This window comes from Heterodontus francisci, chromosome 1 (assembly GCF_036365525.1).
Source record: "Heterodontus francisci isolate sHetFra1 chromosome 1, sHetFra1.hap1, whole genome shotgun sequence".
Classification (NCBI taxonomy): Eukaryota; Metazoa; Chordata; class Chondrichthyes; order Heterodontiformes; family Heterodontidae; genus Heterodontus; species Heterodontus francisci.
Genome location: NC_090371.1, coordinates 275,698,464 through 275,726,228, shown reverse-complemented (window position 1 = coordinate 275,726,228; position 27,765 = coordinate 275,698,464). Strand labels below are relative to the sequence as shown.

The following is a 27,765-nucleotide window of genomic DNA, read 5'->3' as shown; positions in this document are numbered from 1 at the left end:
CTGATTTGCACATTAATAACAGAGTGTGTCATTTGTACATCATTATTTTTTTCAGCAAGTTCCAGCCCATTGCTTAGCAATTCTGTTCTAGACTGCTTGTAAAGCTCTTAGAAGTATTCCAATGCACTCAGAAAGTGAAAGGAAGAACCTGCATTCATATTTTGACTTTCATGACCTCAGGATGTCCCAAAGGGCTTAACAGCCAATGAAGTATTGTAATGTAGCAAGTGCAGCAGTTCCAGCAAACTGCAATGCGATAATGATAAGATAATTTTTTTTAGTGATGTTGGTTGAGGGATAAATATTGTCCAGGATATTGGGATGAACTCTGCCTGCTCTTCTTTGAAATAATGCCATGGGATCTTTTACATCACCTGAGGGGGCAGATGGGCCTAGGTTAAAAGTCTCTTCTAAAATTCAGCATCTCTGGCGGCGCAGCACTCCCTCAGTACTGCACTCGAACTGAAAGCTAGTCTCAGTTATAGTTTAGTTTAGAGATACAGCACTGAAACAGGCCCTTCAGCCCACTGAGTCTGTACCGACCATCAACCACCCATTTATACTAATCCCATATTCCTACCACATCCCCACCTGTCCTTATATTTCCCTACCACCTATCTATACTAGGGGCAATTTATAATAGCCAATTTACCTACCAACCTGCAAGTCTTTTGACTGTGGGAGGAAACCGGAGCACCCGGAGGAAACCCACGCAGACACAGGGAGAACTTGCAAACTCCACACAGGCAGTACCCAGAATTGAACCCGGGTCACTGGAGCTGTGAGGCTGCGGTGCTAACCACTGCACCACTGTGCTGCCCATGAAGCTATCATCAAGTGTTATAAAAACCCATTTGGTTCATTAATGTCGTTTAGGGAAGGAAATCTGCCGTTCTTACCTGGTCTGGCCTACATGTGACTCCAGACCCACAGCAATGTGGTCGACTCTTAAGTGCCCTCTGAAATGGCTGAGCAATCCACTCATTTGTCGAGGGTAATTAGAGAGTGCAACAAATGCTGGCCTTGCCAGTAACACCACATCCCATGAAAGAATAAAAAAAACAAGTCTGGACTTTGTGCTGGATGTTCTGCTGTGGGACTTAGGACACACAACCATCTGACTCAGAGGCAAGAATACTGTAAACTACCTAGTTTATGAGTTATTCCCTCTTGGGTGTGTAAGCTCCGTTTCCATTTCCCAACTGAGTGGTTGGTTGTTGGAGTGCTGTCAGAATGATGAAAGGAAACTGAAAGTGAAACTGAATCTGAAACACTGAACGGAGAAGGAAACTGAACTTGAAAACATTACATATGAGGAAACACTGCAGTTGAGGGAAACCACTTTTAGTATTAAGGATTGATACATAAATTCAACACACGTATTTTATTTACGTATTTTACCAGGGACATTTGGCAATTTGCCGAATTTTCGACTTGCAGCTCCCAATAGTTTTTATGTTAGGCAATTTTTTTAGAACATGGCTCCTCGGATTAAAAGGTTGCAGACCCCTGCTATAGGACCACATGAACAAAATTACTGCCGGTGACAATGAATCAGTGGGTAAATACGGTTGAAAGGTTATTTATCAAAACAATTCTTGTTGCTCTTATCTACACTGGGTCACACTGTTCGTTCAGAGGCGGGGCCAGAGAAAGGGATGTAAATGAATATATTGCGTGTGCATGTCGGCGAAATTTTCAGAGGTAGCTGGATTCAGTCTGTGTAGCACCGCTGCAGGAAAGGAATCTGAATAGCGGCAATCTCTGGAGTGAATTTAGTTTTCTCTCTCTCTCTCTCTCTCTCTGGAAGCTCCTTTGCTTGAAGACGGGATAATAAAGGAAAGCCCAGTGACAAGTGAGCGAGAGGAACATGTTGTGTTGGGGACAGTTGAGCTCAGAGCCAGGGCAGAACCCCGGCTCACAGTCAGGGGAAGTTCTCAAGGGGGAGAAGATACAACATCTTTGCAGCCGGGACGGATTCACTGTGTTTGTACTGGAAAATGGAAAAGTGTACATCAGAGTCCATGGACGCAAACAGAAAATTCGTAAGTAAATGCAATATTACAACACTGTCTGCAAAGGAAACATTTTAAAAATTAAATTAAGTTATATATAAAATTGCTAGACAAGACTAATCATTTCAAAATGTATTAATTTAGACATTGCAACGTTCAGAGTTTGTAGTAAATTATCTATTTGAGAGAGATCCCGTGTTATCAATCTTGTCGAGGATTGTGTGGAGCTTTTTAAAGTCTGGTAAATTCACATATCGATTGTAATGCGGGAGTACAGTATCTGGGTGCTATCTCGAGTGGTGTGTTTTCCATCTCCGTTACCCCTCCGCTTCCCCATACTGAGCAATTTTCTTCATTTGATTTTGGTCTCTTTCAGTTTCGTTTCTCGGTGATAGTGACAACAGCAGCAACTCACGCAGAGCCCAGCCCAGCCCAGCTCTGAATACAGACCTGTAGCCCAGCATTTGTCAAACCTAACATACACCTTAGCAGGAGCTTGGTTAACCCATTGGTTCTTGGTGCGAGTTTCATAACCAGCCAATTCCCTAAATAGACCATTTTATTACAGTTGGAAGGGGACAAGCTGTCCAGAAGGGAGATTATTTTAATACTAACCTTGTTTTGTCATCTGATTTTTTTTAATGTAAGTTTTAGTTGATAAAAAATGCCACTTCTTTAAAATGGTGCTTTCTCACTCTCTGGGCTGAATTTTACCAGCCCCTCAACTTCGGGGGTTGTGGCGGGAGGGCCCGTAAGATACTCGCAGGAGCGGTCCGCCACGACCCCAGACGCCACCAAGGCCCCGCCACATTTTACCAGCGGCGGGGCCTCGGTGCGCTTCTCCCCCAACACTGCCATTCAGCGGGCGGGACCTAAATTTAAATATTAAAATCAATGCAAATAAATTTACATCTACTTACCTTGTCACGGCGGCCGTCCCACAGCGGTATTACGGCTGCCGGCTGCAACTCTTGTGTCTTCGGAGGGCACCTTCCCTTGCAATCGCAGGAGGTGTAATACCTGCCCATTTACCTCTTCTCTCCTCACTATCCCAGGCCCCAAACACTCCTTTCAGGTGAAGCAGCGATTTACTTGTACTTCTTTCAATGTAGTAAACTGTATTCGCTGCTCACAGTGTGGTCTCCTCTACATTGGGGAGACCAAGCGCAGACTGGGTGACCGCTTTGCGGAACATCTCCGCTCAGTCCGCAAGCAGGACCCTGAGCTTCCGGTTGCTTGCCATTTCAACACTCCCCCCTGCTCTCATGCTCACATCTGTGTCCTGGAATTGCTGCAGTGTTCCAGTGAACATCAACGCAAGCTCGAGGAACAGCATCTCATCTACCGATTAGGCACACTACAGCCTGCCGGACTGAACATTGAGTTCAATAATTTCAGAGCATGACAGCCCCCCACTTCACTTTCATTTTTAGTCATTTTTAGTTATTTTTTCTTCCTTTTTTTTGCATTCCTTTTTACATTTTTTACAATCTTTTTTTGCATTTATTTCATTTCATCTTAGTTTGTTCAGTTTGCTTACCCACTGTTTTTTTCAGGTTGTTTTTCTTCAGGTTTGCACTTGCTGATGTTCAATATTCAGTATATTCACACCTAATCTGTACTAATGCTTTGTCTTTCAAAACGCCATTAACATATTGTTTGCCTTTGCTCCGTGACCTTTTGGTCAGCTATGTGGCCTGGTCCAATCTGCACCTTCTCCTTTGTTATCTCTTGCCCAACCCCCACCTCACTTGTTTATAATCTGTGACTTTTCTAATATTTGTCAGTTCCGAAGAAGGGTCACTGACCCGAAACGTTAACTCTGCTTCTCTTTCCACAGATGCTGCCAGACCTGCTGAGTGGTTCCAGCATTTCTTGTTTTTGTTTCAGATTTCCAGCATCCGCAGTATTTTGCTTTTATCTTCGGAACTCCGTTTGATTAGGGAGAAGCCCTAAAGAGACAGAAAATAGATTTAGGCATTGACAGCTAATTGAGTTCCGGCTGACAGTGCCAATTATAAACTAACAGAACATGAGCCCGCCTTCATGGAAAAATATTGGCCAAACATGTCCGATTAGATTAATAAGATGTGTGTATCATTTGTGTTACAATGATAACATGCACAATTTACATGATTGGAGCCCATTCTATCCCTACTGAGGTGGGAGGGGTGGACCATTATCATTGCCCTGGTTAATTACCTGCCCAGGAATAGACCAGTTGCAATTTTAAGATACGCTAAGGAGTAGGTGGATCCTATCTTAACATTGGCATCTTTGGGTCCAATGGCATCATGAATATCTGCCAGTGCTTGTTCCTAGAGAAGTGGAATGACTTTTTAACTTTAGGTCCTTAGGTGCTCAATTTCCAGGGGGACATTGGGGAATAATTGTGAGGTTGATTACAAAGGGAGGGAGGGATGAATTTCAAATAGAACTTCAAGCAGAAAATGCTCCTTTTCTCAGCATCCTTGCCTCAACGAGCTCAAAGTCAACAAAATTATTTTGGTGAGAAAAGAAACCAGCAGGGAGAGGAGGGAGTTGAAAAGTTCAAACTAGGTGACCAACACAGCATTTTCAAATGGTTTGACTGAGTGTAGTCATAGGAATAAAAGGCCAGTGGTTTTCAAACCTTTTTGTCCGCGGACCACTTAGGCAGGGCATAAGACCCCACAGCTGGACTACTGGCCCTACCCCATTTGCTTTTGCTTGCCACTGCTAAAAAAGCTCATCAGAATTAATGGTGTTACTTTTGATGAGACACCAGTGAGGTGATGTCTGGTTTCAAGCTGGAGAGCTTCACTCTCATGGTCGGGCTCCATGTGCAGCCAGTTCCTCTTTGTTTTCAGCTCCACAAACGCTGAAAATACGATCTGGCAGTTGTATGTTGCAACAGTAACATAAATCTTGCTTTTAAAACTGCATTGATGTTGCTCATGCTTATGACAACGCGTGTCATGCATGCGGGAGCCGGTTTGCGTACGTGACATCACAAGAGTGGTGGGGATGAAGGTCCTGTTCTCTTGTATGGCCTCAGCTAGGGTGTTGTGCGCCAGGGACTTGCATTTTGAACCACCAGTGGTCCAGGGACCACACTTTGGCAACCACTGGAGTAGGCTATCCAACCCCTGAAACCTGTTCCTCTACTCAGTTAGATCCCAGCTGATCTGTACCTCAGTTCCATTAACCTGCCTTTGCTCCACCTCCCTCCATATGCTTACCAAATAAAATCCATCAATATCAATCTTGAAAATTTTTGTTGACTCAGAATCTGGGGGAGAGAGTTCCAGATCTCCACTACCCTTTGTTTAAGAAGTGCTTCCTAATTTCACTCCTAAATGGCCTAGTCCTTCTTTTAAAATTGTGCTCCCTTGTTCCAGATTCCCCCACCAGAGGAAACAGTTTCTCTGTATCTCTGTACTCTATAGAATCCCTTTATCTCTTTAAATATCTCAATTAAATCACTCCTCAACCATCTAACCTCAAGGGAATACAAGCCGAGTTTATGCAGCCTGTCCTCTTAACCTAATCCTTTGAGTCTTGGTATAATTCTAATGATGTGACCAATGTTGTGACAGTGTAATTTGCAAATAAATGAACAGCAACAAGACACAATTACTTCTTTGAATTTAATTTGTTGGTATACTGTTTACATAGATTTTTTTAAATTCACTTCTGCTATGTGGGTGTCAGCAGCAAGTCTGGCATTTATTGCCCATCCCTAGTTGCCCTGCAAACACAATGATGGGTCTTCATGCCAAGTCTTGATGCAACTGAGCAGCTTGCTGGTCCATTTCAGAGGGCAGTTCGGAGTAAACCACATTGGTGTGAGACTGGAGTCACATATAGGTCAGCCCAGCTCTGGGCAACAGATTTCCTTCCCTATAGGTCATTAGTGAATCAGGTGGGTTTTGACAATCAGACAGATTCATGGTGACTGATTTATTAAACGGAATTCAAATTTTCCAACTGTGATAAGTGGGATTTGAACTCGCGTTCGCTGGATTATTAGTCCAGTAACATAACCATTGCACTACTGTACCCCTAAATATTAACATGTTGTTTTCATTTTTTTGTGCAGGACAGTTTTTTCACTTCAAGCAGCAAAAAATCCACTTTGCGGATAGCGGAATATCCCAGATCCTGTTCCTTTCTAAAACAGGAAGTGTTTTTCATAGTAAAGTTAAATCAAAGGAACCTGCAGCTGAAGCAGAAGGATTCTCCATAATGATACCACAGTAAGAATTACATTATTCCTGGTGGATACTAAGGTTTTTTAAAAAAATGTTTTTTTGTTCTGTGCCATTATGTTGCAAACTGAGTTGCCTAAGTGTGAGAAGATGGAAAATAATGATAGAATTTAACCTTTAGACTGCCAACAGGTGCAAGGAAAAAGTTGTCAAAATTTTAATGTCTCATTCACAAGTCAGTACAGCGCGTCACTGAAGTGTCAGCCTTGATTGTATGCTCGAGTCTCTGGAGTGGGACTCGAATCTATAACCTCCATAAGTATGTAAGTGAGAATGTTAGTAGCTGAACTAAGGATGACTCACTAACTTGCTTGGGCGAGTTTGGTAACTGCTTAACCAGTGAGAAATCTCTGATAAACTCTACTGTCCCGTAGGCTTTGTGCTTGCTCCCCTTGCCCATGTGGAAAGACGAGGACAACAGAAATTCTGCCGGCATGCAGATGCATTTTAAAGACCAATATTGACATGCTATCATTTTAATTAAAAAATTAAATCATAACCTCTTATGAAATGAAACAGGTCAAATATATTGCATAAAAGATTTAGATATGGTGTATCATTATGCTTATATTTTATTTATGTTTAGGCTGCTAAGGAGTTTGAATGACAAAAACATAATTCAAGTGGCCTGTGGAAACAATCACTCACTGGCACTGTCCAAAGGTAAGAACATATTTATTTTAACTTAATCAAAAGCAGAATATATACAATAAGCTGTTCCACTAGTCCAGTTATGAATTGTGTTTAAGCTTAACACCATTTGTAATAATACTGGCATGTTCATGGTTAATATTAGCATGTTTCTATTTAGTGAAATGTCAAAATGACACCAGGTGTAGCAAAGGCCAAGCCAATCATAACATAAAAATAAATACCATGCTTCTGTTTAATAATAACCTAATTTATTTTATTGCAAAACTGAGAAGGAACAGAAACCTATTGTCAGTTTTTGGTAACACCTCCACTAGTTACTTCTTTTTGCTGATCAAGTATGTCAGCTGTCGTTTAGATAGTTAAAGCAAAATATTGCGGATGCTGGAAATCTGAAATAAAAACAAGAAATGCTGGAAATACCTGAAGAAGGGTCACTGACCTGAAACGTTAACTCTGCTTCTCTCTCCACAAATGCTGCCATACCTGCTGAGTATTTCCAGCACTTCGTGGTTTTGATAGAAGCAGTTTTGCTTCTGATTCAGAAGGTTGTGGATTCAAGTCCTTTTCCAGGACTTGCTCACAAAACAAATCTAGCTCACACATTTGTGCAGTACTGAGAGAGTGCTGCAATGTCGCAGGTGCTGTCCTGATGATGAGATGTTAAACAAACACCTGTTTGTTAGCTCAGGTGAAGATCCAAAGGCATTATTTTGAGGCAGAGCAGGGGAGTTATCATTGGATATCATTGGCCAATATTTATCCCTCAATGAACATCACAAAAACAGATTATCTGGTCATTATCACATTGCTGTTTATGGGAGCTTGCTGTGTGCAAATTGCCTGCTGCGTTTCCTACATTACAACAGCTACTACACTTCAAAAGTGCTTCATTGGCTGTAAGCCACTTTGGACCATTCTGTAGTCATGAAAGGCACGATATAAATGCAAATCTTTTTCTTTTTTAAACGATTCACACAAATCTATGTACCCAATTATTTTGTCTTTCGTGCCTTCAACTTGAAAAGACTCAACTGACTTTTCTTTCTATCCTCTGGATGTGAGATTTTTTCTTAAACTAAATTCAAATTCTCAAACTGCCATGTCGGGATTAGAACATACAGTTGGAAAAAGAACTGATATTACTCTACTGCTAATGTCCATCAGTCTGTCCCTCGTGTCCACACATTCTCGAGCCACTTACATAGGAAGATTAACTGAGTTGGTTTCCCATTGCTTTCCTCATAGTTTTCAATCTTCAGAGCATCTTTTTATAGGTGGACAGCAACCAAAGATCAAGAGCCCCATGTATTCTTTACTGAGGGATGGAGCCGCACACACCTATTAGACACTAGTACCCCCATTGGGGCAGTATTCAGAACTGTTGCTCTAGTCTCTGCTTGTCAGGGCTGTCTGGAGTGGGGTCCAAACTCAACCTTTTCTGACTCAGAGGCAAGAATACTATCACTGAGCTACATTCACTACATCTGTATATGAGTAGCATACTGGTTGTCAACTCAAAATATGGAGACCATATTCTAGTCTCCACTTTCTGAAACTATCCAGAGTGGGGCTCAAACCCTTCATTGACCCCAGGGGAGGAAGTGGCACAGTGATAATATCACTGGACTAGTAATCTAGAGCCCAGGCTAATGCACTGAGGACATAGGTTCAAATCCCACCATGGCAGCTGGTAAAATTTAAATTGAGTTAATAAATCTGGAATTAAAAAGCTAGTCCAATGTTAACCATGAAATCATTGTTGATCTTTGTAAAAACCCGTCTGGTTTGCTAATATCCTTTAGGAAAGGAAATCTGCTGTCCTTACCTGGTCTGGCCTACATATGACTCCAGACGCATAGCAATGTGATTGACTCTTAAAGTTCCTCTGAAGTGGCCTAGCAAGCCTCTCATTCAAGGGCAATTAGGGGTGGACAATAAATGCTGGCCTAGCCAGCGATGCCCACATCCCACAAAAACAAATTTTAAAAAATCTTTAGTTCAAAGGCAGGTGCAACACCACTCAATGGAACATTGAGATATTTGTACTACAGGAGAAGTGGCTTGTTGACCATTTATTATTATATGTCTAATGCCCTGAACATTATTCATATTCTTGCTTATATTACTTTATAGAAATTGGATTAAAGTAGAAATCAGTTTTCCTATATCTCAGTTTTCTTATAAGAGTTAAACATGATCATTTCAAACTTGGAATACACTTACTGGAGCCCAGAAGGTGACTTTTCTTTCTCATTTGACTTTTCTTGCAAGATGGCCAAATCTTTGCCTGGGGACAGAATACTAATGGCCAGTTGGGTCTTGATTCAAAAGATGCCTCCCAGTGCAACCCTCAGTGTGTGATGTCTCTCATTGGGATGCCAGTCGTTCAGATCACTGCAGGAGGAGAACACAGTTTCGCCCTGTCTCTCTCAGGGGCCGTGTTTGGTTGGGGAAGAAACAATCATGGGCAGCTGGGGCTCAAGGACACAGAGGGTAAGAATGTTTACAAAAATATTGTCCCTCCTTTTCTTTTCTGTTGCCTCTGTTTCCAAACATAGCTTTGTACCTTGTCCAAAAACCCGAGAATCATTTAACAATGGCCCAGATTTTGCAGTCATTGGCCAAGTGATGGCACTTGCCGCTGACCTCGAAGAAAGTTTCCCACAATGACTTAACGATCCCTGTGGCATGGGTTTCACCTTTCCCAATGTTAATTTCATTCTGACTCCAGCAGTAAGGGATCTCTGGCATTTAGCAACAGTAACGTCACCACGCAGGCGAAGCAGCCAATCTCTTTGAAGAATCCTCCCTGACAGCAAACCGGGAAGTAACAAGCGGGTTTTCTTGTTCATTTTTTTACAGAAAGCAAAATAAAGATTGGGACATACACATGAGATTAAGGTGGAAGCTAAAATATCGTAAACGAACTTAGATTTTTTTTATTATTTAAGAAAAACCTATGGAATTTAGCATGGATTGAGAAATTTGATATTCCACAAATATAAAATTAGTTTATCAGGGCCAAAGGAGTTGTTTAGTAGTAATTATAATCTAGAACGCCATTAAAAACCCAGTTACACCACATTCAACAAAACATAATTTTTTCAAGGGTCTCCACAGTGAGACTAACAGCATAAAAAGTGGAAGGTCCTATCAAATCAGTGACTTCTAATTGATTTCCATCTGTGAAGACTTCAACAATGCACCCTGTGGAGGTGTGGGGCACCACTGACAGCAACTTCTGGATTTCTGAGTTTATTTGGGCATGTGTAGACGTCAGAAGTTAATATCAGTTTCACAGTGTTTCATGCTGACAGTTTCTCTATCATTGCAACAGTAAAATCTGGGCCAATATCATAGAATCATAGGATGGTTACAGCACAGGAAGAGGCCATTTGGCCTGTCGTGTCTGTGCTAGCTCTCTGCAAGAGCAACTTACCTAGTCTTACCCCCTGCCTTTTCCCTGTAACCCTGCAAATTTTTCTCTCTCATTCTCTTATTTTTGAATGTTACCAGTTAAATGAACATTGAGGTAGAAATGACTTTCTACATGATACCTTGATTAATGTTTGACTGAAGCACAAACTCAATAGATGCTTTCAAACATAATTGGAGAACACAAGGAGAAACCTTTCAGTTCTGTTATTAAGGAACTAAAATCATGGAAATGAATGTTGGTGGCAAATCAAAGCACGTTAACAATTTGCACAATTTGACTGAGAACTTTGAGTATTCTTGGATTCCTGATGAATTATGTTGATAGTTGCTCAAATTAAATTAAGAGATGAATTATGATAACATGGGACGTTTTCACAGATTTAAGTATTACTTGCAAGAAATGGAAACACAGCTAATATTGTAAATCTGAACAAATGCGCTCTCTCAGGTATGACTCAGAGTTGGCTGAAGGCTAGTGATGAGAAAGGGATGAGGGTGTTTGAAATGTGTTTCTGAAGCTTTTTGTACTGTGGCAGCAAAGATTTGATTGTTCAAGAGTTGATGGGAAGGATCAACAAGGCAAGTTATCCTCTTTCGGTCATGTCATTTGTCGCAGTTGTTGAAGGTTCCACTCATCATTTTGGTTGGACAACTCTATAGAACAAAAACAAAACCCATTGTCTCCTGAAGCTGTAGCTTGACAACATTGAGAAAGAGATTTTGATTTCCTGAATCAAGGCCCAGAACAGATGAGTCTGCTCCAGCCTTATTCAGACAGCTTTTAGTCTTAACAGACAATGAACTAACATATGAAGTTCAATGAGCAATTGGGCTCACATCTCCATTGGGCAACAATCAACATTACAGAACTGCCCAGTGACATTCAATGGTCGGGACTTTCAGTCGCCCATGGGGACGAGGTCAGTGCGGGTGTGCTTTGAAAATAGCAGTGCTGGATGGCGTGTCAGTGTCCTGACACCTCTGGGACGCACTACTATTTTCGAAGCGAGGGTGACTACCTGTTAAGCTCCTTGAGGAGCTTGTTAACAGGCTGGGGAGGGCCAGAAGGAGATTTTGAAATCGCAGATTGGCGAACCCGTATAGCCTGGTGCATGTTACCGCACAGCTGTTGGGTGCAATGCAGGGAGCCATCAAGTCATGTTAATGGTAAAGAAAATGTTTTGGCAGAAATGGTCGTGTCAGAGTGGATGTAGTACCTTCTTGTTGGCCATGAGGCTGCTGGCCCTCTGATCTCCTGCCTCCTCTAGTTTGCAAGGCAGCAGCTGTCGTCTGCCTTTGAGGATTGTACTCAGCAGTCAGTTCCTGCCTCCTGGCAGCGCTCAGTGCCACTAATTTGGCATTGAGCTCACCTCCAGCCCATTTAGGTGACCTGCATTTCAATACAGATGCGGTGCGGAGTTGGCACCCGGAAATAATCTAGGCATCGGGTTCCCAATCCCAGATTGAAAATCAAGCCCAATGTGTTGAAACATCAGAATGTTGTGTCCTTGATGTTCAAGATTACATATTGGTTAATAATGAGGTTTGCACCAAAATGTCAGCTTGATCTACACCTAATGTAGATCATACCATGTATGTGTACTATCACCAGATGCAGAGTGATCAGGTTTCATTCTTCACATTGCAGTTTTCTGTAGAAACATCCACTCTGGGTTCAGCAGCTGGCTATAAAATTGGAAAAGAGATCCTCTATTCTTGCATACTATATTCACTGTTCTACATTGAGGAAGCCAATTGTAGACTGGTTGATTGTTTTGCTTAACATATCCATTACGTTTGTATGTATGATTCTGAACTCTGTGTGGGTTGTCACTTTAATTCCTCTGATCATTCTCACTCCTGCAACCAAGTCCAGCACAAACTTCAGAAAACTTATATCTTCCTGCTGGACTCTTCTGAGCCTTTACTCCAAATGTTAATTTCAAAAAATTTGAACTCCGTTATCTCCCCAGTAGTCCTCAATTCTCCTGTTTAATTTCAGTTTTAAAGTCACATGTGCACCAGCCATTTATCGTTACCATGTTTTTATCAAATTCCTGACTGAAGTAGACTCATAATACAGAGTACTTTAAATAGAGTAAGTATTACATCCCCCCACACCCACCCCCCCACACCCCCAATCATTACTGAACACTGGAAGCATGTATGAATATTCACAGAATTTCTGAACAGAAATTTAAAACAATATCAAGCGCACTCAGTGTTTGTACAATATAATAGTGAGATTCATTTTATTCTGACTGATTTAATAATTTTATTTGGCACCTTCATAGTTGATCCAATCAGATAGCTTCTTTTTCAAAATACTTTATAACAAGTTATTACTGTGGAAATAGGAAGAGATATGGGAGCTAATTGTTCTTTCAATTCATCTTGCAGATAGACATAAGCCCATCTATGTGAAGCTGTTAGAGTGTAAGAAGACCATCCATATCTCTTGTGGAGAAGAGCACACTGCTGTTCTGACAAAGGTTTGTTCAGGAAGAATTTGAAATTAAAATCTCAATGGTTTGTTCCTTATTTGAGTGGGTTGGGCGGGGGGGAATATCCCCCCCCCCCCATTGTAAATGACAATTGGGGCTCTTTAGCCTTGGTTGCAGCCCACCTAGGAGAACATAATCCGATGATAAAAACTGTGAGGTAGGCAATGGAAAGCCACCTCCGCTGCTCTTCCCTAGTAAGTGGCTCAAGAATCTCATGTGTGTGACTTGAGTTAAGTCGTGCCCTGGGGCAGAACACAACAGACACAGTATTCTTTAGCTATTTGGGTTAGCACAAAGTTAGAATTTCAATCTGCTGCCATGGGTCAAATATATACAGTATTTGAGTTATGATTACAGACATTGAGGTATGTTTTCTGACTGCACTGTTTTCTGTCCAAATATTTAATGTGCTCACTCTAGATCTCGCTCAGGGACTAGAATGTTTGCAATACCCGTTAGGAAATGCCAGCTTATACAAGATAGAATCAGTTAAAATAACAATTTTCTGTCACTAGATTCCATTATCATGTTTGGTAACTTATAGCATGTAACAGCTAACAATAATGTAAGACCATTGTCACTTTAAGACCAAAGACTTGCCTTGTGATGAGAAGTAACATGCCCTTAAGTCATTGTCTTCTCCCCTAGGATGGACTTGTTTTCACCTTTGGAGCTGGGAGTTATGGGCAACTTGGACACAACTCTACAAAGGATGAGATGAAACCTCATCTAGTGGGCTACCTGTTTGGAAGTAAAGTTTCTCAGATAGCATGTGGGAGGTGAGGTTGTAAGACATCAACAAAACAAAATGCAGCCATATCTCTTTCACTCCATTTTACATGTGAACCAGAAATATTGAAATTTATACAACTGTTTAGTTACTGAACATTGATGGCCATTTGCAGTGTGAGTCCATCTGGTCAACTTCTATTTTCTATAGAGTTAAATTACATTTTTAGACTATTGAGAACTGAAAGAAACTTTATCCTCATTTGGAAATAAATAATGGCTCAGTGGATGGTGTGAGCATGAGAACCAGGAGTCGCAAGTGGTCATTCAAATTGGGACACAGAAATGGCTGCCGGGAGCAAGATAACTGGGGAATGCAATGTTGTGCAGGTCTTATAGCTTGGAATGATGGAGCAAACATGGGGCAGCAGATGGCTGGACTTTACTTGTAGGACCCAAAGGAGCAATCGTTCTCTGACTGGCCCCACTAAGGTCTCTCTGGCTTCCTGACAGCTTTACCAGGTTGGCAGGTCACAGTGGGCGCACCACTCGAAAGTGGGTTAACATTCCATGGGGATACCATGTACGTGATGGAACCCCAATTTCCATTTATTATGAGGCTTCTGCCATGGTCTGGAGGGAGCCTGATCTGCGCCAAACCCAACAGTGTTAAAATGAGGAATCAGCAGGAAATGGAACTTTAATTTTCTTTTTAATCTTTCATGGGATGTGGGCATCACTGACAAGGCTAGCATTTGTTGCCCACCCCTAATTGCCATTGACAAGGGAGAGGCTTGCAAGCCATTTCAGAGAGCAGTTAACACTCAACCAGGATGGCACATTAGCGAAGAAGATGGGTTTTTACAACAATCAATAATAACACCATTACTGCGAATAACTTTTAATTCCAGAATTTAAACTCATGATGGGACTTGAACTTGTGTCCCCAGGGCCTCTAGATTATTAGCTTAGTGACATTGCCGCTACACCACTGTCTCCTCATCAATTACTGAGAGTAAAAATTTCCCCTTTTGCTTCGGTCTTGCACTAATCAGAGTTCAATACCGAAGATGTTAAGAGAGACAGTGCTGAATTTTACCAGCCCCCTGGAGATAGGCTGGGAAGTGGTAGGCCTTGGAAAATGGCAGTGGAAGGGGGCGGAGAGCCTGTCATCTTCCCGCCACCATGGGCTTTTACCAGAGGCAGGTATCCAAGTAGCATGGCCACCTGCCAACTGGAGATGGGCAACCAATTAATTGCCTCCAGGTAAACCCTGGGGGCCTCCCACTGGGGTCCCAGAGTGGCCCTCCTTTATGGTTGCTCCATGACCCATGGAGGGGCCCCCAGTGACAATGGCTGCCTTCATGCCCACTACTGGAAGGTGCATCCCTCAACTGCCAGGGCCTGCCTACCTGGTCCCGGCTTGATAATAAAAAAAAACTTATCCTGTCTCCGAGGACGCCTCAACATTGGTCACCTCTAAGAGCGGCATTGCTGAGCTGCCAGTCTTCTGACTGGTCCAGCAGCTCTGGGAGGTGGACCGCCATCCTCAATTGGATGATGGTCCCAGTTGTGACCTCTTAATTGGCCATCACTGGTAAAATGCTGCCCAGGGTCCTGCTGCCAATCTGCACAGGGTCGCGCACCTCTTTGAGTCCTGGTGGAGGGACCACTTACCTTCTCGAAAAATTAAGCCCAGAGACTTTGCATTGTTTGGAGCTGATCAGCAATGCAAAACTAGACAAAGGCATGTATAGTTATGCACATATATGTATTTTAAACAGCTATCACACACTTGTCTTCGTTCCATCATCTGGCAAGATCTATTCTTTTGGTCGTGGAGATAAAGGGCAGTTGGGAAACGGGGAGACCAATAATCAGTTAGTGCCTCTTCCTGCCAACATAATGGACATATCTGGCAATAATGGACCTGAAAATGGTAAGCAATGCAATATTATATACTTTTATAACTCAACTGTATGGGGGAAAAATGAGCAGAAGTGTCCTGTAATGTTGATCAGTGAATGCAACATATTGCAATTTCAGCAAGACTTTTGATTTTATATATAATACAAATAAAACTAGTCAACCTCATATGGTATTACATGCAGGGAATTAAAACTAAATGTAGTTTTGAGTGAAGCAGAATTAGAGGCTGGGAATAACTGAACCAGGGTGTGCAGACATAATTCAGTCCTCATTTGAAGGTCATATATTTGATCCTTATTTTTATTTATATTCCCATTATAAATTCCTATGCCTATATTTATAATGGGAATGTCCTATGTAAACATGTCATGCTGTAATTACACCCTCCTCACAGTGAAGGCGCTGCAACATCTTCAGTCATGTGAGTGTGTAATTACATAGGCCCTTTCCATTATAAATATGGACATCGGAGTTTGTAGCAGAAGAATATGACTGGGAATGCACACAGATGTAAAATTAACACAATACGTAGGGATGAATAGGAAGACATATTTGAAGTGACACTGTTGTCCAATTAATCTGTATTCATGCAATTTCACAGCCCGTACAACCGAACCAGCTGTCAGAAGAATTTTTGCAGGAGGAAACCAAAGCTTTGCAGAGTGCCATGCTGAAATGGTAAGAAGATAAAGACCATGTGGTGGTGTTTGTTGCAAATGACAATGAGGAGATCTTGGTCATTCAAGACCGCACAATGGGAATGGACATTCATTTGGGCTCAATAACAATTCAGATAATTGTGCTTAACATTTTAAAAAAAAAATAACTTTTCCATTTTTAATTCAATTATTATTTAATTAATTAACTAATTACTTAATTAACCCAAAAGGGTGGTGGAAACATATTCAATAGAAACTTTCATAAGATGATTGAATACAGGCTTGAAGAAAAGAAAATTGCAGGGCTATGGAGAAAGAAAATTGTCCTACCAGAGGGAATTAATGTTTCCTATTGCTGTTCTTTTTGTAAAGATGGACATTTAGTGTTATTGGCTTTTTCTCTCTAGGATTTGATGTCCTCTATTGACCAATCTTCACTCATTACTTTGAAGAGAATCATGACAGTGGACAATTTACTGGAGCAGGAATTGTGCAAAAAGACAAGAAAGTAAGTTGTCTTCCCGCAAAGTCTGGTTTAACTACCCCAATTTCCATATAACTTCTTTCAGAACTTTTCATATATTCCCCAGGCAAACACTCGGAAAGGGACATGCCTTGATTTTACCTGTTGGTGTTAAATCTGGCATTAACACATTTATTTCAAATGGGTTAATGCTGATGTTAAAATAACTCCAATCAGAAAATCTTAAGTTCCAGTCTTTGGTGGTACATATATATTAAGGACATAAGAAATAGGAGCAGGAGCAGGCCAGACACCATCTCTAGCCTGGCTTACCATTCAATAAGATCATGGCTGATCTTAAACGTCAACTCCACTTTTCTACCCGATCTCCATATCCCTTGTTTCCCTTAGATTCCAAGAATCTGTCAATCACAGCATTGAATATACTCAATGATTGAACATCCACAGCCCTCTGGGGTACAGAATTCCAAACATTGTGCCCCAAAATGGGTTCCCAAGATTTATCACATATTGGCACAGGCAGCCATTGAAGATGTGAATACCCTGGTGGGGTTAGGAGCAGAGGTCAGTGCTACTTCTGCCATACTTCAATCCATGGAGCGGAGGATTTTCGGGGCCACTGTTTCTTTTATAATCTATATTGTACTTGTGTTAAATGCTGTGTTGAGAACATTGCTGTACTGTACAAAATTTGAGGACTCAATTACCCACCAATTTCCAATCATCCACCAGCAACTTCCACTGTAGTTACATTTTTCAATATGTCTCATCTGAGTTTCTACATGTTCAAATTGGTGCAACTTCTAAATACAATCCAGGTTGAAATGCCTGTAACACAAACTTGAAACAGAATTCAATGTCATTATTTCTGTTTAATCTTGTTGTGTAGAATGCCATGTAAAACCTAGCTTTCATAGGATCCAGCTATACAGCCATTGAGAATTTGAATTGCCTATAAATTAGTAGAAGTATTTAATATTTAAATAATAAAATAGCGTGAATTAAATTTGAATGAATTTTATTAACAGGGCAATTGTTCGAGCATTTTCTTCTTCTCAAATACTGAGTGGAAGTTTCCTGGATGTCAGGTAAACAAATGTATTATTGCCTAACAATTTGCATCAAAATACACTAATAAGACTTGCTATAGGTTCTATTTGATTTTATTGCTTGATTCCCCCGGCCTAAACCAAAATGAATTCATTTTTGCCACAAATCAAAAGGTTTTATTTTGGGGGTTTATTTTACCCAATTGACTTGAGGAAGTTCATACAGCTAAACAAGCTGAAGTTGGGGAAGAAAAAGGATTGTGCAAAAATGTTACTTGAATATTTACAGGACTAATTCTTTTATTGCGCCCATCCTATATATACTATGTTGAACTATCAAGCTTTAGTAAGTGATAGGTCTGTCACTCCCCTCTCTCCTAATCCCCACAATCATGTTGAGTTTGGGAATTCATCGTCCAGAATTTCCTGTGGTCAAACACTTCCCACCCATTTCTTGTACCCTTAACTCGATCCCTCTTCCCAGAATCTGGGTATGGGTCGTTTAAATATATCAGGCAGACAGCAGCATTATCTGCAGTGCAGCTGAGCACCTGCATCAGTTCTGAGGGGAACATTGCTGTGCTGTTTTGCCACAATGTAGTTTAACCAGCTGCGTGGCTTCAAAATTTTGAAAGAAAATACGCTGACCTCTTGTACATCTCCAGCTTCCTTTCCCCCACCTTTTTTAGCCATGCTTAGAGCCGTTTAGGCCCTAAGCTCTATAATACACTCTCTAATCCTCTCTGCCTCTCCACCTCTGCTCCTTTAAGGCACTCCTTAAAACCTATCTCTGACCAAGCTTTTGGTCAACTGGTCTAATGTCTTCTTTCTTGACTTGGTGACAAATTTCCAGCTGATGACACTCCTGTGAAATCCCTTGGCATGTTTTATTACATTAGAGACCATATAAATGCAAGTTGCTGCTGTTGTTGAGATGAAAGTGGTTATCCATTTCATTGGTAGAAGACCTGTACTCCACAAGAAGTAATAAGGTTGAATGAGGATGATGGATAATGAGCCAAATCTTACCATTCCATGGGGTTTATTTCAATGGAATGAAAATCAGATGGGGAGTGGGTGTGGGGAGTTTGTAAAAGGTTTGGCGATTCACTCTACGAGATCACTGTCCAGGTGGTGAAGGTGAAAATTTACCCCAATGAGACTGAGCATTTGAGCTGCAGCACATTGTGCCACCTTGTTCTATTTCAGACCACTATATGGATTTGGGTCAGCACAAAGAACCACTACTTCGGATCAATCTCCAGTAAGGTTATAAAAGCAAATACAATATCAGAGTGTTTCTACAATGCATTAACAATCATTCTTCATATCATTCAAAACAGCAAGGATGGTCATTTCAAAACAAATGGACAGGTGTCTGGTCTAGACATGTCTGCAGTATATCTTGGCTTCGAGAAGTTGGCAAAAAACCCCTCAATGTTGCAGCAGGTAATGTTAGTGAGTGATCACTCTAATATACTGGAATGTACTTTATTCCCTCACTAAACCTCTCTGAATCTCTACCTCTCTTTCTTTCTTTAATACGCTCCTTAAGAACTACCTCTTTGATCAAGTTTTTGGCATCTGTCTTAATATTACCATACATGGCTCAGTTTCTAATTTTGCTTTATAACACTCTTGTGAAGCACCTTGGGACCTTTTATTACGTAAAGGCACTATATAAATATAAGCTGTTGTAACCATCATTATGCCAGCCATAAGGCTTGTTTCCTATACAGCACGGGAGTTCTATGGGCTTCCACAATTCATGTAGTGAGGGGAGAGAATCACCCACTGGGATCACATCCTAGAACTCAGAACCAGAGATCCAGTGTGCACTGGCTGAGACTGGGGTTTGAACCATGAACCGTCTGATTCAGACAGGAATGCTACCACAAAGCCAAAGGCACGCCCTTTTTCAGTTCAGTAACACTGCATTTCATTGTACAGGTGTTTTGATAAAGTCACCGAAACACATGGTTTGATGTGGACAGCAGTGTGCCAATCTGCTCAATGTAACATTACTCCCAGGGCCTGGCGCCCCATTGTATTTACCAGACCGTTCTCTCACCACGGTTAATCTGGTATTATAGTTTTATGAAGAAAGAAGCTGTGGGATTTTTATGGGGTTCAATAAACACAAATATTTGATTTTATTCATTCACAGATGCAAAATTGTAATTAAAGTTTTTGAAAGCATACAGGAGGTGGAGTTGGTCTTTGGCAGTAGTGTCGAACAGTTTAACTTATTGCACTAAGTTAATAAGGTGGACTTTAGTTATTGTAGAGCAGTTACACTTCTGTAGCTGACGTTCACTATTTTACAGGCGACGAATGGTGTACAAAATAACCTGATCCCATCGTTACCTCGAACTCCTGCTTGTGTGGAAGCTATGCGAGTTTACCTTATACTGCCAGAACTCATTGCTGTGCTGGAAGAGCCAAAGGTCTTAGCAATGCTGACAAACTCTTTGAACAGAGCCATTCTCTCACTTGAAGAAAGTTATTTTAAAATTCTTGGTAAGTTTTATCTAACATTTAAATGTCATTGAAAACACTGTTGTTTGCAATTAAAAGAAAATAATTTAGAAATCAAACTGGCTTCCACATTTCCTACATTACAACAGTGACTGTGCTTGAAAATATACTTAATTGGTTGTAAGGTACTTTGAGATGCCCTGAAGTATTGAAAGGTGCTGTATAAATGCAACTCTTTCTGTCTGTTCCACACCACCTTCAGGGCCTGAATATCTGGGTGATCATAATTGGACATGGGGGTGCTCATGCACATGCATTTCCTGATCAGAACCTTGCCAGAAACACTATGTGAATATGGTCTTGACCAAAGTTAAGGCAGCTGATCGGGGGAACTCTCGAGGAAATTATTGGCAAAGGGGTGACACGATTTATGCATGGCACCCACTGTTCTGTCTTTATAATTCATCATTCTGTTTACTTTTTTGATCGGTGACCATCTGATAGGCTGTGCATTAACAAATCTGCTCCCTTTCTTGATTAGAATGCTGGTGGAGTACAATGCCTAAATACTTCTTCAAACGCCTTGTGAGGATGTATCGCAAAGAATCACATCGACTCCTTGAACTCACTATGGCGAACATCTCAAAAGACAAATCCAGATTACATGATTCATTAAAAATTTTACAAGCACTTTACAAGGTAGGTGAAAGTGTAAGCTTTGCTTTGAAGCTCTATTTTGAGTCTCCCCTCACTCTGTTCCACCTTTAACTATCTTGTGCCCAAACCCTGGAACTTTTCTCCTTGCTACCTCCCCCACCAAATTTTAAAAGAGTCCTGAAAACTTACTTCTTTGGCCTGTCACCTCCCGTTACTCTCCTTCCACAATTACTTGCCATTTGTTGTTGACCTCTCTGAAACACCTTGGGATCTTTTATTGAATGTGAAGGGGTCTTATAAATGCAAAATTGTTATTACATGTGGAATGTAACTGGTTAGGGCTGAGTAATGTGGATTGCACCATTAGCTGGACATCATGGCTCCAATATTGATCTAGCCCGCCCAGCAGGAACAGGGTGGGTTCAGTTCGGGCGTCTGTTCTACATCCCTTCTGATTTTACTCTACATTGAAGTCAATACAAGGTAAAAGTAAAATCAGACAGGGGCGTTTGTAAAACGCCATTTTAAAATGGGCGTTTGACTCAATGCCATCAGTTTTCACCTGGGGACTTAGGGGCAATTTACAAAAAATTTAACTTATCAGGAAATCACAGGTGCACTGCCCACAATTTTCCAATACATATGGCCAATGAATGAGACAGTCATATGCATTCACAACATTGGCCCTCACATTTTTCTCTTGAATGTTGTACCTGTCATTGTTCCTTTTTCTCAGAAGAGTAAATAAGTTTAATTTAGCCTGTGCCAGAGCAAATTCCATGTGGTCTGTTGGAAGGAATGGGACTCGATGGGCCAATTGGCCTTTCTCATGCCGTATGATCTTATAGTAACCAATGTTCCCGCTAAGCTGCGTGGGTGTGCAGCAACCTGGAAAGTACTGGGCAGGACTTGTTCCATTATAACTATCTCACATGCATGGCCATACAAAGAAATTTAAAGGGACCGTGCAATGGAACAACTGGTCGTGCACAACAGCTAAATTTTAAATGAAACATTGATAGTATATGAATTACTAGGTGTAAAAGACCAATGTCCATTTAATTTGCCGTCTAGCATCCTGCTAGTCACATGATACAATGATAATGGAGTTGATAACTGATCATGACAGTCAGTCTTTATTGATTAATCTACAGCAGACCCAGACATGACAGGAGGAAAACCCAGAGTTAGGAAGCTTTTGGAACCATAGGTCCAAAGTCATCTATTCCTCCCAGGCACAGTACACTTACCAGATATCACACCTCAAATTAATCGTGTACTGTATTCCAAAATGTTAATTTATGTGTAATTATATGCTGGCAGGTAAACTGTAGCAGATATCAGAAGACTCTAAAGAGACATTTCTGCATTCCTGTAATGAAAATATTTAAAAATGCATTAATGGTAAGTGGAGAAATGTTTCTATAAAAGTTGAGCCGAAAATGATCCCAGGGCTCTCTGTTTTTCTGGCATTTATATTAGGGGCTGATATCCCATGGCACCTTCTGGTGCACTCCCACCATAACTCCAGCGGAAGCATTCCATAAGGGCCGGAAAATAGGCTTGGAGTTTTTCTGTTGCTGTCTAGGATTTTGAACTAAGAGTTTTGGCAGAGGAAGAGTAAGCAAAATTTACAGCAATTTGAGAGGTAGAGTTGGCAGAAGCAGAGGGGTTTCTCTGTCATACAGATGTGGAGATATGAGATGCGAAACTGAGGCACCACCACTGGCAGGAAGGTGTATTTACAGTGTGACGTGTTTACATAGACAGTTTCCATTACAAATGTGGAGTAGGAGTTCAAAATGGGAAAATTGTAGTAAAAATGTGACAATTGGAAGTAAGTGTTTGTAGACAGAATGCATTGCAGATAGAAGATTTTCAATATATTATAGCATAGATTATTCATAAATGTTTTATAACAGTTACAGTGGAAGTGTGAATAATGCTTCAATCTAAACATGCAAATCATTGTTTGATATAAATTTATTAAAGTAAGAGTTATAGGATCTTACAGAACTGAAGGAAGACATTTGGCCCATTGTGCCTTTGGCAGCTCTTTGAAAGAGCTACCCAGTTAGTCCCACTCCCCCCTATTTTTTCCCCATACTCCTGCAAATCTGTCCTTTTCAAGTATTCAACCAATTCCCTTTTGAAAGTTACGATTGAATCTGCTTCACCACTCTTTCAGGAAGAACATTCCAGATCATAACTTGCTGTGTAAAAATAATTCTCATTTCCCCCTTGGTTCTTTTGCCAGTTACCTTGAAAAAGATATATCATTAAGCTTCAGTGCTGATTAGGTATTGGTGGAGAGAACCCCAAATGATCTTATAATGTGGAGAGAGTATAAGCTGAAACTAAAGCTCCATGTTATATTATGATAAGACATGCTTTTATTTACCAGTAGCTGCTATTTCTAATATATCTGTTGAACAGTGAAGAGTATCTTCATTGTGGAAAGGGGTCTTGTTACACTGGAATGATGAATGTCACAGCAGTTCATTTCAATAGCCAAGGAACAAGGGTCTTTAATGCTCACATTTTCCCTGCCCTGGATTTGACTTAGTATTTGTTGGTGTCAAGCACAAAGCAAAGTATTTGTAAGCTAATGCTCACTTTTACTTACTTTCATGTTATTGTTTTCAGGCATATGTTGCAAAGATATTTCCCACATATCCTGAAGCTGTGATTGAGATCGTATTTGAGGTACGTACTTTTTAAGTAAATACAGTGATATGTGAAGATGGCCAGAAAGTGAATAGGGGTAGAAATTCCTAAACATTTGGTACAAAATCATTAATTCATTCCTTATAACTGAGGATACGATGAATGAATATGTTTCCTTCATTTACATCTTTTATCAGGATTGCACCTCAAATTCCATCCAGGCATTTGCCATGGAAATGGTGCATGAGGTTTTTTTTATTTAAAAAGCCAGTCTTCATGAAAAAATGTTTCACAATTTTTCTTATTTTTGCTGGGGATTAGAAAGGGGAGCCAGATAATCCACGTGCCACTTTGCAGTGCTAATGCCATGAACAAGTGAGGTGATCTCTTTCCAAACTGATTTTTTAATAATTCATTCTCGGGTTGTGGGCATCACAGGCAAGGCAGAAATTTATTGCCCATCCCCCGGTTGTCCTGGTACAACAGTAACAAGTTGTTTAACGTAATAAAACATCTCAAGGCACGCCACAGGGCTGTAAGAATCAATCACGTTGGTGTGGAACTGGAGTCACATATCAGTAAGGACAACAGGCTCGCCTTTCTGAAAGGACTTTAGTGAACCAATTGGATTTTTATGACAATCCAACAGATTGATGGTCAGTTTTTACTGATACCAGCTTTATTTCCAGATTTTTTTTAAAAACGGAAATCAAATTCTCAAACTGCCATGGTGGGATTTGAATTCATTTTCTCTGGATTATTTGTCCAGTAACACTTCCTAATAAGAACTGCCTCTATTTGATTTCAAAAAAGATAACTCTGCAGACCTGTAAATAGTCTGTTCCCGTTGGACAGATCTATCATCCATTGAGTCAACAGTTTGACATTGTTTGGGACAATGATGCCTATAATCAGTCTGCAGAAAAATCCAAGCCACATTGGTATGACTAAGAAACTATAAAATGATGTTAGAAGTTAATTTGGTGAACAGGTAACACAAGAGCAGGAGCCCTGGGCTTCCAAACAGACAATCTATTCATTCACATCCAGCCTCAACTCATACTTGAATTGTGCTCTCAAGATCATTCAGTTCGAAGATGGGGTTCTTAATGGAATACTTCACCAAGGCAATGTGCGTCATTCAGGGACGCGGATAGATTTGTCGGAATGTAAATAAGACACACATGTCCATTTCCTGGTCACCCTATAGCAAATAAGATCTGTGATATTGGTTTTGTGCTTTCTTCACAGCTAATGGACGGCTATTTCACACCGGTAAATCAAGGAGATGTTGTGATTCACCAATACTTCGCAGCACTTTGCATGGTAAGTCATCAATGTTGCATGTTTGTCTTTATGAATAATGATCATTTTGTTTTGTTATTTTCTCCCTGTTCCATGGAGCAGCCGGAGCCAAGAGAAGTCAGGTGACCTGCTCTCAGGCCACACTAAAACTGGAAGGTGGAAGTTATGGGACTGTTCCTCCAACTTGCTGTGTGAGGATGTACTTGGCCTCAGCTTGTCGCTTTCTTGCAGAGGCCCAGTTGAGACTGGTAGCTTCACAAGGTAACTGAGAGTGTGAGGGCCTCTCTGCTCACCTCCAAATCTTCATGCCCCATCCACAGTAAGGGATATAATAAAGGAACATGGGTTTCCCTATGGGAATTCCTCTGATGGAGGAGGAAAAGGAGGCCAAAAGGCAGGATTGAAGAAGGATGAGGCCAACATCCCACTACTGCACTCACCGCCCCAATCTGCTGAGTGTGAGTCCAAAGACCCAAGAGATCCTTTGAACTAATGAGTAAGCAGTTGTGTCTTTGCAAACTTCAGTTCACAGAGGAAACCCCGGATGACCTGTGCTAGTCTCTACATACTGACTGCTCAGAGCTCTACCAGTCATGCTCAAACTAAAACAACCCTCAACCCTTATGCCATTACGCTCATTCGAGGATGCAACAAGGGAATTCTGTCACATAGCCCACAATACCACCAAGTCGTTGATCTCACCAGGTCACCAAACCATCTTTAGGAGGGCTGGAGACTTCATCCACTTTGGGTTACTCCAAGGTAGCAGAACAACTCTGTTCTATCCTGTTGCTGGTTTCTTCAACATTCAGGGGCCAATAGGTGGCCCCCAAGTTGCACTCAGGCTCCAACTGTAGAAACACTGAATTTCCTGACTAGAAAGTGATTCCACTTGCTCAACATTGAAATTGCTGGTGATCAGCAGCAATGAAAACTTACTGACAATGCCAAATATGCAGGGAGTTGCCATAGTCCTTTTGGTATAAGACACTCTAGCCTCCCAGCTTTATCCGGGAAGGACAGTCACGTGTCAGGACAGCTTCTGGACAATCAGACTTATCCCTTGCTTTCCTGCTAATCTCTCCACGGGAGTGCCAACCTCACCAGTTGAATATTAGTACAATGAGGCACTTCCACCAATCAGAGTGATAATTGAGAGGACTATTAGAGTTTTGATTGGAAGGTTTCAATGCCTTGAGAGCCCAATAGGAGCACCGCAGGATGTTTCCAAGCTGGAATCTCACAACATGGGTTGCTGTGCCCTGCACAATATAGAGAACTATTCAGAAATAAATGGAAATGGAATTCCTGGAGCACATGGGCCTGGATTCTGAGGAGGCTGAGGATTAAGGGACAGTACATCATCACTCTGAGGAAGCTGGCAGAAAAAGCTGTAAACTAATTATTTGGAATATAAACTCTGTGGATTAAAACTTTCCCTTTTGAAAATTTCCATCATCTCATCTCGTTAGTCTTCGTTCCAACTCCAATATTTCTGAAGCAGAAAGATATCTTTGTGTCTCCCTTTCCAAAAATAACACTTGACTCCAAGCAGATCTCACAAGAATTAATGAGCTCCATGAGTAACAAATCCACCTGAGGGCTCATTCCACAAGAGGTGGTTAGCTGCAGGATTGGAACAAGAGCCTTCTGACACTGAGGTGGCCATCATGTCATGGCAACTGAGCCCTGGGAAGGACGCAGTCACGGTGGCAGTGCGACTGGGTTAAAGTTGCCCCTATGTTTTCGTTGGGTGTGAATCCTGGTGGTTGCATTGAGATTGATCTTGCTGGTACCCTCTAACAGAGCAGGGTTAGTGGGAGGGCACTGGGAGCTGCTCATGCTAATATGTACATATCTTCAGTGCCCAGCAAGCAGCCCTCTCAGGTGGACGTAAAAATTCCCATTACACTATTTGAAGAAGCATCCACATCATGTTGGCCAATTTCAGCCATGCCTGTGGTACTAGGCCAGATTTACAGTGGGAGGCTGTTGAAAGCTCCAAGGAATTTTGGGGTCATTGCGATCCTGGCATCTGGAGCATTGACCAATGAGTTCCCCCGTTTTACACATGTATTTCAGATTCCCCCCATTTGTTTCAGTTCACTTTCTGCATTTTACTGTTTTCACAACAGTAACTTCTGCTCTCAACAGACCCCATTTACCAAATTTCTTTTGGGAAATGCAAGACTGAATAACGCACACCCCGTAGTTAGTCTTTTAAATAAATTCGCTTGCAATTACTCACAGAATCTCCGATGTATTTCTACATGAGTGAGGAATTCTGGGCAAAATATGGGCTGTTGCTCAAACTGGAAGCTTTTGTACTTTATCTCTGTAGCTTTTCCAATTTTCCTGTGCAGGGATTACTAGCCATTTACCAGCTCTTCAGAAAGCAGCGTAAATGTATCATACATGGAGGTCTGAGACTCACATTGCCCTATATTTGTAGATAAGCAGTGAACTGGAGCAGTAAGCTAACCTCAATAAGAAGTCTTAATGGCAGAGTGGGGCTGGGGGCGGGGAGGGGGGGTGGGCGTTAGTGGAGGTGGTGGTATATCAAATGAGAATTATTCATTATTTTGTAGAAATATATATAAAACACGCAACTGGTCTTGATTGACATTCAATGACTAGATTTATATTTTGCATTTCTTTCTTCCACAGCTTCAAGATGAATTAATTCCATATAATTGCATCTTTGATATGGAAACAAAGCTTGAAGTATTGAACCTGAAATCCAAGCTACTGCAAAGAGTATGTTTTGCATTGTGTTCTGTAATCCTAATCTATCCTAATATTTGAATACCTGCGTGTATCTTGAGGACTGAGGCGTGCTTCAACATAGTAGCACTTCAAGGACTTTTGGTTATGTCGCAAATTGTAAGAGTAAAGCTCACGCTGTTCACTAAAGTTGGCTGAGTTTTCATCAGCTGCGAATCCCAGC

At 41.2% G+C, this 27,765-nt stretch overlaps 1 protein-coding gene across 3 annotated transcripts in view; it reads left to right on the top strand.

Moving 5' to 3' along the window:
• The first annotated feature begins 1,306 nt into the window (after positions 1–1,306).
• LOC137376795 (probable E3 ubiquitin-protein ligase HERC3) overlaps positions 1,307–27,765 on the top strand; it is a 42,995-nt gene continuing 16,536 nt past the window's right edge. The window contains exons 1-18 of one of the 3 annotated variants that reach the window (XM_068045820.1): positions 1,307–1,561; positions 1,811–2,045; positions 6,097–6,253; positions 6,852–6,928; positions 9,191–9,412; positions 12,758–12,849; positions 13,510–13,640; positions 15,375–15,529; positions 16,121–16,197; positions 16,586–16,686; positions 17,691–17,750; positions 19,055–19,160; positions 20,039–20,231; positions 20,731–20,888; positions 22,170–22,250; positions 23,493–23,552; positions 24,765–24,839; positions 27,486–27,575. In XM_068045820.1, the coding sequence (XP_067901921.1) occupies positions 1,871–2,045; positions 6,097–6,253; positions 6,852–6,928; positions 9,191–9,412; positions 12,758–12,849; positions 13,510–13,640; positions 15,375–15,529; positions 16,121–16,197; positions 16,586–16,686; positions 17,691–17,750; positions 19,055–19,160; positions 20,039–20,231; positions 20,731–20,888; positions 22,170–22,250; positions 23,493–23,552; positions 24,765–24,839; positions 27,486–27,575 (2,010 nt within the window). In that variant the 5' untranslated portion in view covers positions 1,307–1,561; positions 1,811–1,870. Of the gene's footprint in view, positions 1,562–1,607; positions 2,046–6,096; positions 6,254–6,851; positions 6,929–9,190; positions 9,413–12,757; positions 12,850–13,509; positions 13,641–15,374; positions 15,530–16,120; positions 16,198–16,585; positions 16,687–17,690; positions 17,751–19,054; positions 19,161–20,038; positions 20,232–20,730; positions 20,889–22,169; positions 22,251–23,492; positions 23,553–24,764; positions 24,840–27,485; positions 27,576–27,765 lie in introns of those variants that run through there. The other 2 variants (XM_068045813.1, XM_068045826.1) reach the window with 2 other exon arrangements.